General features: G+C 44.0%; 2 protein-coding genes across 2 annotated transcripts in view; one reads left to right on the top strand and one right to left on the bottom strand.

Moving 5' to 3' along the window:
- LOC149451417 (uncharacterized) overlaps positions 1–13,867 on the bottom strand; it is a 502,187-nt gene that overhangs the window by 40,099 nt on the left and 448,221 nt on the right. The window lies entirely within an intron of this gene.
- The window catches only part of LOC149451418 (NUAK family SNF1-like kinase 1), a 63,032-nt gene that overhangs the window by 38,718 nt on the left and 10,447 nt on the right, over positions 1–13,867 (top strand). The window contains exon 4 of the mRNA XM_089690700.1: positions 12,628–12,693. Within this exon, the coding sequence (XP_089546826.1) occupies positions 12,628–12,693 (66 nt within the window). The remainder of the gene's footprint in view (positions 1–12,627; positions 12,694–13,867) is intronic.

Below are 13,867 nucleotides of genomic sequence, written 5' to 3' on the forward strand. Positions count from 1 at the left end.
TGAAAGAAGTAGTAGCGATCACATTACAGAAGCAACGTTTCGGATTCACGCAGGGTTCCTTCATCAGGCATGTGTTTCAACAAGTACCAAAAAACAGCGCTCAAATCTTCGCGCTGAACAGAATGCACGGAATCTAGCACTCGCTGGGGTGCCGCCCTTGGTAGATCGGGGAATCTTGACACTGGCAAAAAAGAATAAAACAGGGCGCACTCTCCTCGTGCATTACCGTGATATAAAATAAATTTATTGTTAAATTACAAATGCATACTCACAAACCAAAATGGGGTGAAAAGTGCTAACGCATTTCAGGAGTTGAAATCCCTTCCTCAGAGCAATTGCAGCATAAAGATTTAAGTGCTGGTTTTTGGTACTTGTTGAAACACCTGCCTGATAAAGGGGCCCTGCATGAATCCGAAATGTTGCTTCTGTAATGTGATAGCTACTTCTTCTTTCACTGTCCAGTTACAGGTTTGGTTAAGAACAAACCTGGGCTCAGAGGAAGTGGGCTAGTGGGGTGCCGCCCTTGGTAGATCGGGGAATCTTTACACTGGCAAAAAAAATAATAAAACAGGGTGCACTCTCCTTATGCATTACCGTGATATAAAAGAAATTTATTGTAAAATTACAAATGCAATACAAATGAGTGCACCCTGTTTTATTATTTTTGAGGCATGTGTTTGATGAATGGGTCCTGTGTGGCTCCAAAATTATCGCTTCTGTTAGGTTCGCACCAATGGATTGTGCTTTTTGTCTGTTTTCCTATGGGACATTTTCACATCTGTGCGTTTTCGCCCGGTGCGGTTTTTTTTTTGGAAAGGGTCGGGGACGTTTTTGAACGCAAAAAGTTGTGTTTTTGGTTCTATAGACTTCAATGGAAATGCTGCAGAAAAGCATGTATTGCGTTTTTGCTCAGTTTTTGATGCGTTTTGTGTTTTAAATCTGCCTAGCAAAAAAAAAAAAATGAAAAAAAAAACAGCCTCAAAAAATGCGTCAAAAACAAAACGCAATGCAGAAACGGGTCCAACACAACCTGCAGAGGTGTAAACCGAGCCTTATGTGGCTGCTTTATTATTATTATTATACGGGATTTATATGGCGCCAACAGTTTGCTCAGCGCTGTACAATATAACGGGAGACAATACAACAATGATAGTCAGTCAGAACAGGGCAGAGGTGACGTCACAGTGGGACGGAAGAGGCGCAGCGACATATTTCAGAGCATGTGCGCACCTTTCTCAGGCTTGAGAGAAAAGCGAGCATGCTCGGAAATGCGTAGCCATGCCCAGGGGCGGACTGACAACTCATGGGGCCCCCGGGCAATAGGGGATCATGGGGCCCCTGTGTCCTTGCCCAAACTCAAAAAAGCCTATGAAAAAGGTACCAGGGGCATCTCATGGGGCCCCCTACTGCCCCCCGGGCCCTCGGGCAGTGCCCGAGTTTCCAATTGGTCAGTCCGCCCCTGGCCATGCCTCTTCCTTCCCATCATGGTGTCTCCTTTGCCCGGTGCTGTCTGGGTTATTATCCAAGGGTATTGAGCCGATGGCTGCAGAGTGTCCACAGCGGGGCGTGTTCAAACAGAGATGGAAGCAGTTGCCTTTATATGAAGAACAAGTTTTTTTTACATATTATGTGAGTTGCCAATTGTGATGTAAAGAAATGAAAATGTTCTAATACTACACTTAGTTGGCGCTCCTTTCCTTTCCCTATTCCGATATCCACAGAGATTATTAATATTATACAGGATTTATGGCGCCAACAGTTTGCTCAGCGCTTTACAATATAACGGGAAACAAACAGCAACAATACAATTCAATACAAGAGGGATAGAAGCTCCTTGGAGCTTACAATCTAGGAGGGAGGGGCTAGTGGTATAAAAGGTAGTAACTGTGGGGGATGGACTGGTAGGAAGAGTAGAAGATTCCAGTATTAGCTGAGGGCAGGATAGGCTTCCCTGAAGAGAGAGGTTTTCAGAGATCGCCTAAAAGTGAGCAGAGTAGGCGATAGTCTGATAAATTGGGGTAGAGAGTTCCAGAGGATGGGGGAAGCTCTGGAGAAGTTCTGGAGACGAGTATGGGAGGAGGAGACAAGGGAGCTAGAGAGAAGGAAATCTTGCAAGGAGCAGAGAGTACAGTTTGGGTGGTATTTGGAGACAAGATAGGTGATGTAATTTGGGGCAGAGTTATAAATGGTTTATATGTTATTGTTAATGTTTTAAATTTTATCCGTTGGGTAACGGGAAGTCAGTGGAGGGATTGGCAGAGAGGGGTGGAGGACACTGAGTGGAGGCCAGTGGAGGGATTGGCAGAGAGGGGTGGAGGACACTGAGTGGAGGTCAGTGGAGGGATCGGCAGAGAGGGGTGGAGGACACTGAGTGGAGGTCAGTGGAGGGATCGGCAGAGAGGGGTGGAGGACACTGAGTGGAGGTCAGTGGAGGGATTGGCAGAGAAGGGTGGAGGACACTGAGTGGAGGTCAGTGGAGGGATTGGCAGAGAGGGGTGGAGGACACTGAGTGGAGGTCAGTGGAGGGATTGGCAGAGAAGGGTGGAGGACACTGAGTGGAGGTCAGTGGAGGGATTGGCAGAGAGGGGTGGAGGACACTGAGTGGAGGTCAGTGGAGGGATTGGCAGAGAGGGGTGGAGGACACTGAGTGGAGGTCAGTGGAGGGATTGGCAGAGAGGGGTGGAGGACACTGAGTGGAGGTCAGTGGAGGGATTGGCAGAGAGGGGTGGAGGACACTGAGTGGAGGTCAGTGGAGGGATTGGCAGAGAGGGGTGGCTGATACAGAACAGTTAGTAAGATGGATGAGTCTGGCAGCAGCATTCATGATAGACTGAAGAGGGGATAGCCTGCGATGAGGTCGGCCAATGAGGAGGGAGTTACAATAGTCAAGGCGAGATATAACCAGGGAGTGAATAAGTTGCTTAGTGGTTTCCGAGGTTAGGAACGGCCTTACCTTGGAGATGACTTCTAGATTGCTTCTACTCTCAGGTCAGCTGCCGCAAGCACAGTGTACATTTTCGGTCATATACTTCAAGGGACTTTGGACTATTTTATGTACACTTACCTGGTACTGTTTTTCACCCTTGTGCGACGTTCACCATTTATCGCATCATGAAGATGAGGAGCAGGCAAACACATCAGGCAAATCCAAAATGCCTCCAGAAGAAGATCACTGACAATTACCCAAAACATAAAGGAAGCCTTCTGGGCCTCAAGGACTAAGAGTTTTTGAAATATTAAAAAAAAAAAAGAAAATGCTGTGTGGCCATCTGATTCTAAAAAAGATTCCTAGCAGAGATTTCTAATATCCAGAGCGAGCGAGGAAGAGACGGACCTGGCAGCGGAGGAAGCGTCAAGGCTTAAAATGTAATGTATTTATCCATCGATCAGTTTAATATACGCAGAAATATCTGGTGTTATGGAACAGGCATCCTTGTTAGGACCGCCGGTGGTTTGAAAAAGTAAATATTGACCTGTGATTCAGTGGTATAGAATGTACGTATGCGCCCGCTTAGGATATTTATGCGATATGGCTGGGGTACGAAGTTTATTTCAGGACTCAGCAAGAAAGGAATTTGCAATTGGCTGTCTCCACAGAGATTAACTCAGCGTCAACATCAGTCTACACCACACTGATTCTCTTCAGCAGATTAAGAAGCTATTTCTTTCAATGATGAGGCAATAGGTACTCGTGGAACAACCAAGAAGAGGTGGCCAGTGTTCCAGGCATTGCTTCACTTGTAAATTCAAGGCTCCTAAACCTAAATTATAGGCAGTCAAAGCTAGTGAAAAATGTCTACTGTGCCATAATACCTTAAAGCAGTTGGTGGTCAACTTACTTGATCAATGGGGCCTCAAGTGTGTCCCCTAATATCACCAAAAGGGCAACACATGATGTACAGTGTAATGCTAGAAAAAAATTTAAGATTGGACAGACTATTGTAGATGTCGGAGACGACAAGCGTGTTTCAGGAGATTATCAAAGACTGCAGACATGCTACAGAGGATTGTCAAAGACTGTAGACATGCTGTAGGACATGGCCGAAGACTGCAGACATGCTACAGGAGATGGTTGAAGACTGCAGACATGCTACAGGAGATGGTTGAAGACTGCAGACATGCTACAGGACATGGCCGAAGACTGCAGACATGCTACAGGAGATGGTCGAAGACTGAGGACATGCTATAGGAGATGATGGAAGACTGCAGACATGCTACAGGAGCTTGTCAAAGACTGCAGACATGCTACAGGAGATGATGGAAGATTGTAGACATGCTACAGGACATGGCCGAAGACTGCAGAAATGCTACTGGAGACGGTGGAAGACTGCAGACATGCTACAGGAGATGGTCAAAGACTGGGGACATGCTACAGGAGATGGTCGAAGACGGAGGACATGCTATAGGAGATGGTGGAAGACTGCAGACATGCTACAGGAGATGGTAGAAGACTGTGTGGACATGCTTCAGATGAAGGTCAAAGACTGCAGACATGCTACAGGAGATGGTCGAAGACTGCAGACATGCTACAGGAGATGGTCGAAGACTGCAGACATGCTACAGGAGATGGTCGAAGACTGCAGACATGCTACAGGAGATGGTCGAAGACTGCAGACATGCTTCAGAAGATGGTCAAAGATTGCAGACATGCTACAGAAAATGGTCAGAGACTGCGGAAAAGCAGTGGAAGATGAACAAAAACTGTGTATGTGCAACAGGAGATGGTCAAAGTCTGTAGACATGCTGAGGGAGATGGTAAAAGACTATGTACATGCTACAGGAGACCATCAAAGACTGTGGACATGTGCATTCCCAGGGGTGTATTTCCATGAGATCCTTACAGTAAAGGGGTTGGATGGTGTCATTTAACCTGGAAGAGGACCAATACTGGATCATAGAGTGTTGAGTCTGCAGGTGGCAAGAACTGCCTGTGTGGGAATGGGATATTAATGAGGATACGTTTACTGATGCATTTTTGGCAGAGATGACTTTTTTTCCTTTTTGTGAAAGCCACATCGATATCAGCAGACCCACTGCAGTTTACAAACGTATTCATTTTGTATTATTAAAGTTCATCTAAACCCTAAATTTGTTTTTGGTTTTACATAGAGTGGTGGGGGGTTAGAACCCATAACATTTTTGTATTGGTGTCAGTGCCCCAATTAGTTGGATTTCTCCTCTCATATTGGTCAAAGTGACCATTGTCACCAAAACTGAAAGTGTGGGAAAATCAAAACATGTTCAGCTGTCATCAAAAGAAGGTTGGAGTGGAAATTGTCCAATGGAGACACTCGTTCCAGTGGCAACTTTCTAAGAGGGGATTTGGAAAGATTTCTAGATTTTGCTTCTTGTTATGCCTACATGAAAAGAGGTGGAGGAGATAACCCCCAATGGGACAGAGATTGCAAAAAAAAAACATTTTTAAGGTTTTAATCATATGTTACCCCAGAGCTGGACAAAAGAAAAATGTTTTGACTTTAAGTACAGTTTAATGGGTTGGACCACTTAAAACTGTTAAACGTGTCGGTTATAGGGGAATTCAAGTGGGGTGGAATCATTCTATGACTACATATATCCTTTGCAGACTCTAGAAACATGACACTAGACCAGCCGTATTCCCATTCAGGGTTCTTCCAGAGTTTGCTAGGGGTTCCTTAAGCTGTGGCTGATTGGCCTACCATGTGATGGTGCCTGCAAAGTTCCAGGACCAACTCCACTTGGCAAAGCCACCAGCATAACACCAATTATCTTTTTAGCTGTCTATAGGGTGGCATTCTGGTGTTTTCTTCCTTCTAACCACCAGTTTAAAAGACATTGTTGCTATTGAGCCCTGATGAATTGGTTGTTGTAAGTGTTCCCTGAGAACACTATTTTAGGGGTTCCTCTGGGCTATAAAGTTTGATAAATATTGCACTAGACCAGGGGTCTCCAAACTGGGGCCTGTGGCCCTTTGCATGCCTTTAACTGGCCCTTGGGGGACTACTCCTTCCACTTACACCAATGATGGGACACTATTCCTTCTACTGACAGCAAAGACAGGGTACTATTCCTCCCACTGACACCAGAGATGGAGAAATAATTCTCCCACTGACACCATTTATGGGGTACTATTTCTCCCACTGGCAGCAATGATGGGGCACGATTCCTCCCACTGACACCAATGGCGAAATTTTTTTATTCCCACTGACCACAGTCTCCCCCCCCCCCAAGTTTGAAGGGCTCTTTGTTTCGAAATTGTGGAGACCCTTGCACTAGACTTTGACTTTCACAACCTTTTGAACACAAAGGAACCCTTGAAATAGCTTTCCGGTGTTAGGGAACCTCTGCTAAAAATGACTATTTCTACAACTCATGAAACATTAGTGTGATGGTCAGTGGAAAGAACGCTCCTTACACTTGTGGTCATTTGGAAGATTTACCCCCTTCAGAGAGCTAAAAAGATCAATGGTGTCTGTGGGAACTTACCTGAGAGGCACATATTGTTCAAGGAACCCTTAGCAACCTCCAGGGGAATCCTGGTTGAGAAATGCTGCACTAGACTATGGCTTTTCAGTCCTGCTGCCATAACAGTCTCAGTTCACATTCTCAATAATGTTGCTTAAAGTACAGCTGTACTTTTATATACCCCCATACTTAACCCCCCGTCCCCCAACAACTGTTTACTTTCCTTAGTTCCAGAGTGTAGGCCTTCTTCTTGTTTAGATTCTGACCATGCTGGAGTGTCCCCATGTTCTGTATATATCAATATTTATCGAGACTTGGTATACAAGGCTAAGGGGCTCATACAGAGGAAAGGAGAGCAAGGGAAAGGGTTCGCTGTTCTGACTTATCCACTTGCAAGTTTCAAGTTGAACTGTGGGCACATCTGAAATGTTTTGGCTGGAGTGCTAGATTCAGCTCTATGAATGGTTATCCTCATCAAAAGATCTCTCTTCTTTTCATTGACTTGCCCTGCCATCATATCACAATTATCTTTTGAGCTGTCAGCTGTAATAAAGTCTTTATTCTTAACCATCTCATAAATCATCGTATCCCACAAACTGGCTTCATCAACAAAAATTCTAACCTAAGGAGATTCTTTCATCCCTACGTGCTCCGTGTAATAGGCTTCCCATTGTTCTTTTGAACTTTCTGCCTTAGACATGGGCCATTTACTTCAACTGACTCCAACGTTTATCTCTCTAAGGTTTACCAGTTCCACGCCGTCAGTAAATTCCAAAGAAATTGGAGCTCCATTTAGGGCTGGTTTCCATTTACAATTCCTTAAAATCATCGCAAGTGGATCATAAAATAGTGCGTTAATGGTTGGACCTCACAGACGTGGCTAAGACAGATGGTAGTGATCACCTCAATAGTAGAGGTGGAATACATGCTTGGTTTGAAGCCCAACTCCAGACAAAGCTTTTTTGTTCTGGGCAGTTTGAGGAAGCATTTGACCTTCTCTCTGGTTTTTGCCTTTCTCCCTATCAGGGAGAATTACTCTCACTTGTCAGAAAAGGAAGTGGTGGGAAATTTCTCCAAAGGGGACGCATACTGCAACAAAAGACTTTTCCTGGCGTCAACATGAAAGCATACATGTGGTAGTATGATGCCATGGATTGGCGCTAGGAAAGGAAAATTACAGTAAGTGTTTGATCCAATTTTCTGCTTTTTGTCCAGGAAAATAGAGAAGAACCTCTTTGAGGTTAATGCTACTGTTTGTATTTTCCTCTCCCTGTGACGTTTTTCTCTCTAACGATTACCAGTTCCACGCTGTCAGTAAATTCCAAAGAAATTGGAGCTCCATTTAGGGCTGGTTTCCATTTACTATTCCCTAAAATGATCGCAAGTGGATCGTAAAATAGTGCGTTAATGGTTGGACCTCACAGACTTGGCTAAGACAGATGGTAGTGATCACCTCAATAGTAGAGGTGGAATACATGCTTGGTTTGAAGCCCAACTCCAGACAAAGCTTTTTTGTTCTGGGCAGTTTGAGGAAGCGTTTGACCTTCTCTCAGGTTTTTGCCTTTCACCCGATTCGGGAGAACCACTCTCACTTGTCAGAAAAGGAAGTGGTGGGAAATTTCTCCAAAGGGGACTCATATTGCAACAAAATACATTTCCTGGCGTCAACATGAAAGCATACATGCTGCCATGGATTGGCACCAGGAAAGGAAAATTACGGTAAGTGTTTGATCCAATTTTCCGCTTTTTGTCCAGGAAAATAGAGAAGGGTTTAGAACCTCTTTGAATGCTACTGTTTGTATTTTCCTTTCCCCATGACAACAGCCCCTTTAATTTATTTGTCCTTCTGTTATAGGAACAGGAAGTGAGGTGGAATCTCTTCAGTTGGGTTGACATATAGCAATAAAAACTCTAAAAAATAAAATCCATGTTTTGGCTAAACTTGGGTTTTGATTCCTTCTTCCCAACCCTGGCCCTTGATTGTAAAACTGGATCATCATTGTTTCTTTATGGGGTGGTGCATGGGCTTCCCCAATCATGTGATCACTGTGATTGACTGTTATAGGGATTACATCCCTAGGGTTGGTGTCACTCGATAACACTTGGTGTCACCCCTCTGACAAGCTCCGTAGGATGGATCAGATCTGCGGACTGAGCATAATGGATCAGAGTCCGATCCATTATCCTCCCCAATCCGCAGATCCGATCCATCCTGCGCGGATCGTCATCTTGCAACCTATACGGGGGTTAACTGATCTCTCCATGAAAAGGTAAGTTTTAAAGCGAGCCGACGATCCCCACAGGATGGATCGGATCTGCAGATTGGGGATCATAATGAATCGGACTCTGATCCGTTATGCTCAATCCGCAGATCCCATCCATCCTGCGGGGATCGTTGGCTTGCTTTAAAACTTACCTTTTCATGGAGAGATCAGTTAACCCCATATAGGTTGCAAGCCGACGATTACCGCAGGATGGATCAATCTGCGGATTGGGGAGCATGATGGATCAGACTCCGATCTATTATGCTCAATCCGCAGATCCGATCCATCCTGCGGGGATCGTCAGCTTGCAACCTATACGGGGTTAACTGATCTCTCCATGAAAAGGTAAGTTTTAAAGCAAGCCGATGATCCCCACAGGATGGATCGGGTCTGCAGATTGGGGAGCATAATGGATCTGACTCCGATTCATTATGCCCAATCCGCAGATCCCATCCATCCTGCGCGGATCGTTGGCTTGCTTTAAAACTTACCTTTTTGTGGAACTCGTGGAGAGATCAGTTAACCCCGTATAGGTTGCAAGCCGATGATCCTCGCAGGATGGATCAGATCTGTGGAGTGGGGAGCATAATGAATTGGACTCCGATCCATTATGCTCAATCTGCAGATCCGATCCAACCTGCGGGGATCGTCGGCTTGCTTTGAAACTTACCTTTTTCATGGAGCTCGAGGAGAGATCAGTTAACCCCGTATAGGTTGCAAGCTGATGATCCCCGCAGGATGGATCAGATCTGCGGATTGGGGAGCATAATGGATCGGACTCCGATCCATTATGCCCAATCCGCAGATCCCATCCATCCTGCGGGGATCGGCGGCTTGCTTTAAAACGTACCTTTTCGTGGAGCAGGTCCGGTATCACCCCGTTTGATAGGTGTCACCCGGTGTGGCGTGCACCCCCGTACACCTGCCTAGGGATGCCACTGGACAGAAATACTAGGCTTTTGAAAGCAAATGAACTCCTTTATGTGTATTTCAACTTGTCAAAAGTTCAGCAGCTTTAAATCCTCTTCTTCTACATAGGTCCCATAGTTTTCCAATGATCCCCTCTCCGGCTTGTGTTCCTTGTTGAACAATAGCAGCCCGGCCATTATTAGATTTTTTTCCCCTTAATTTGTTCCATATTGACGTTTTACAGACCTCTCGCCTGCCGGCGCTGCGCGTTGCCGTCTAGGGAAACATTCTGTTCGTTTTCTGGGTAACCGCTGGCGTTGGCCCGCGTGTTCATCTCCTGTACGATATACTTCTGTAGTCCGGCTTCCTCTCCTTCCACTCAATACTTTTGTTGTTTCTGGCGGAAGACACTGGAAATAATAAAAAGTAAACCTCTAAGACCGCCAATAAATCAACCACCAAATGGCGGCGCAGGTTTAGTCTGTTAGAAACCGCAAGAGAAAGGAAGCATTCTTTAGGAAGCGAACATCGAACGGCACAAAACTTGTACAGGTTTACGAAGCACCAAAATGTAACAATAAGCAACATATGTATTTCCTAGGACAGTGTGGGGTGCGCGCCGCATGGGTGACACCTACCGCACGGGGTGACACCAGATCCGCTCCACGAAAAGGTAAGTTGTAAAGCAAGCCGACGATCCCCGCAGGATGGATCGAATCTGCGGATAGAGCATAATGGATCTGAGTCCGCAGATCCGATCCATCCTGCGGGGATCGTCGGCTTGCTTTACAACTTACCTTTTCGTGGAGCGGGTCCGGTGTCACCCGGTATAGGTTGCATACCGACGATCCCCGCAGGATGGATCAGATCTGTGGATTGGGCATAATGGATCGGAGTCTGATCCATTATGCTCAATCCGCAGATCCGATCCATTCTGTGGGGATCGTCGGAGGGGGATGTCATCAAGTGTTATCGCACTGGGTGACACCAACCCTAGGGACTCCCCTGGTGTTTCTTAACCTTTTTCCAGTCAAGGCACCCTTTAAAATTATGGACAGTTCCGAGGCACCCTTTAAACTCATGGACAGTCTTGAGGCACCCCATTCTAAAATGGGGTGCCTAGACTCCATAATTTTAAAAGGGCACCCCATTCTAAAATGTGAAAAAACTATTCTAAACGCAGCAAAATCCACACATGTAGGACACCCAACATTGGGGGTGATTTATTCTTCCAAAGCAAATACACTTTTGCACACTGGTACGGACTAGTATTCCAATGTTTCTCCTCTCCCTCAGTTTTTGAATGATGATGTCATTGGTTGTCAGGACGCCGGCGGCGGTGTGTACTGTGTGCTGATTTTACTGGGGATCGAGTTTTCATTCCTTGGTTAGCAGGGAATGGAAAAAAAAACTAGATCCCCTGTGCCTGAACACAGCTCTGTGTTGTTTACACTCACAGAGCTGTGTTCTGTAAGACTCGGTGGGTGCCGGCCATCATTCACTGGCCAGGACCAGGTGATTGGCATATGCAGTGACACATCACAGTGCAGCTGTGCGGGCGCACGTGCATGCACCCCCTACCTGGAAATGCAGAATCACGTATATACTATATATATATATATATATATATACACACATACCCGTGATTCTGCACAGAGCGGCCGCCCTGTAGCAGTAGATCTACTGGAGACGGTCGACATCTGGTTTTAAAGCAGCGTTTTTTGTGTTTGAGTTTTTACATTCTATTGGCCAGAATACACATTTATTCTGTATTAACAGGCAAATGCATATAGATTTAATATTTGCACGCCAAACGCACTTTCAGCCCAAACACTCCTCTTCAGAACACGCAATCAATGCCCCTCCCTCCTAGATTGTAAGCTCCCAGGATCAGGGCCCTCCTATCCCTCTTGTATTGAACTGTATTGTTGCTGTATTGTCTCCCGTTATATTGTAAAGCGCTGAGCAAACTGTTGGCGCCATATAAATCCTGTATAATAATAATATATAAATCCTGTATAATAATATATAAATCCTGTATAATAATAATATATAAATCCTGTATAATAATAATAATAATATATAAATCCTGTATAATAATAATAATATATAAATCCTGTATAATAATAATAATATATAAATCCTGTATAATAATATATATATAAATCCTGTATAATAATAATATATATAAATCCCGTATAATAATAATATATATAAATCCTGTATAATAATAATATATAAATCCTGTATAATAATAATAATAATATATAAATCCTGTATAATAATAATATATAAATCCTGTATAATAATAATAATATATAAATCCTGTATAATAATAATATATAAATCCTGTATAATAATAATATATATAAATCCTGTATAATAATAATAATATATAAATCCTGTATAATAATAATAATATATATAAATCCTGTATAATAATATATAAATCCTGTATAATAATAATAATAATAATAATATATAAATCCTGTATAATAATAATAATAATAATAATAATATATATATATAAATCCTGTATAATTATAATAATAATGTTTGTTTTTTTTCTGCCTCTAAACGCTTCTACTTCTAAACGCCTTCTACTTCTAAATATGTGTGAAGGACACCTACGGGTTGACTTACTAAAGGAAAATAAATTGTGCACTTTGCAAGTACAGTTGGACTCTGTAAGTGCAGTTGCTCCAGGGCTTAGTAAATAAGGGGAAGCTCTGCTGACTTGCATCCAATCATGTTCTTGCAAAAATGCAGTTTTTTAAAATTTTCCTTGCATGTGATTGGGTATTCTTTGCAAGTGAAGCTTCGCCTCATTTACTAAGCTCTGGAGCAACCCCATAGGCTAACATGGAGGGGCGTTAAGAGGCAGAAAAAAACAAAAAACAAAAAAAAAAAACCGCAAACGCCGGCAAAACAGACATGTGCATGAGGCCTAAGCAGCAATTTATTTTGTGTGACAAATTAACCATTTTTTTTTTCTGTTCTATCTTTCCAGAACGGAATCGTTCACAGGGATATAAAGTTGGAGAATATCCTTCTTGATGAAAACCTGAATGTAAAAGTAAGTTGAAATAATAAAAAAAATTGCAGTGCCAGTAGCAGCAAACGTGCCCTTCTGCTTGTTTAAGGCCCCGTTTACATCTGGCGATTTGGGATCCCGGGCATTCTCCGCAATCCTTCCTGCAGTTCCAAATCGCGCTACGATCGTGGCAAAATGCACCATGCGTGTTTGGGTGTCATTCACTTTTTAATGGCAAACGCGGTGTGGTTTTGGCACAAACCGAGTGAAGCTTGTTGTCCCAAAAAAGGGGAGGAGGAGCTTCTTTTGGGGGGGGCTACAAGCTTTGCACGATGCAGTTTGCCGCGCTTGCAAGACCGTGGCAATATTGGCAAAACCGCACTACGTTTGAGGTGCCATTAAAAATTAATGGCACTCAAAGATTCATCTGCAATTTGGAATCCTGGGCAGAACTTCAGCAATTCTACCTGCGATCCCGAATCACCAGATGTGAGCAGCGCCTGAGATTTCTCACATGGTCGGTAGAAGGTTGTGGGTTGTATGTGTAACGCCCTCTAGTGTAAGGGTTTTTTACAGTTAGAGGCTTGTTAGAAGCCTGGGAGTGAGTCAGCCTGGGAGTGAGTCAGCCTGGGAGTGAGTCAGTGAGGTCATTATAGGTTAAGGCTGAGGGGCTCTACAGGGGCTCTACAGGTCGGTTCTCGGATATCTCCCATCACTTTTCTGTGTTTCTATGTTGCATATCGCTGTGCCGCTGGAGTGAAATCAATAATTCTAGGGCCAGTGTTCATGGATAACTCTAAACTAATGTTACAATAGAGCATTTTATGGAATAATAAAAAAAAAACCGAAACATTACAAGGTGGTATCAAAAAGTTTTGAGACTAATTTTGTAACACGCCAACAGATGAAAGTAGAAGGCTGCATGCATAGTCACAGGCAGCACCAACCTTCATAAGTCAGTGTGCCATAAGACATCATCCTGTGTTCATCGGGAGCTGTGCAACTGGTGCTATTCTGACCACGTGCATTACCACCTTTGCAATTTCATCATGGGCAGCAAGTTAGAACAGAGAGCAGCCGTAAAATTCTACGTGAAACTGAGCAAAGTGTGGAAGAACATCGCTGGAAGATGACAAGAGATCAGGAAGACCTTCAGAGAGCTAAACCTCCTGAAAACGCCCTCTTCCCGAAGATGAAGATCCAGCTCAAAGGTCGC

The sequence above is a fragment of the Staurois parvus genome, unplaced genomic scaffold (genome assembly GCF_062004578.1).
Source record: "Staurois parvus isolate SC_StPar_1 unplaced genomic scaffold, SC_StPar_1.0 ptg000540l, whole genome shotgun sequence".
Lineage (NCBI taxonomy): Eukaryota > Metazoa > Chordata > Amphibia > Anura > Ranidae > Staurois > Staurois parvus.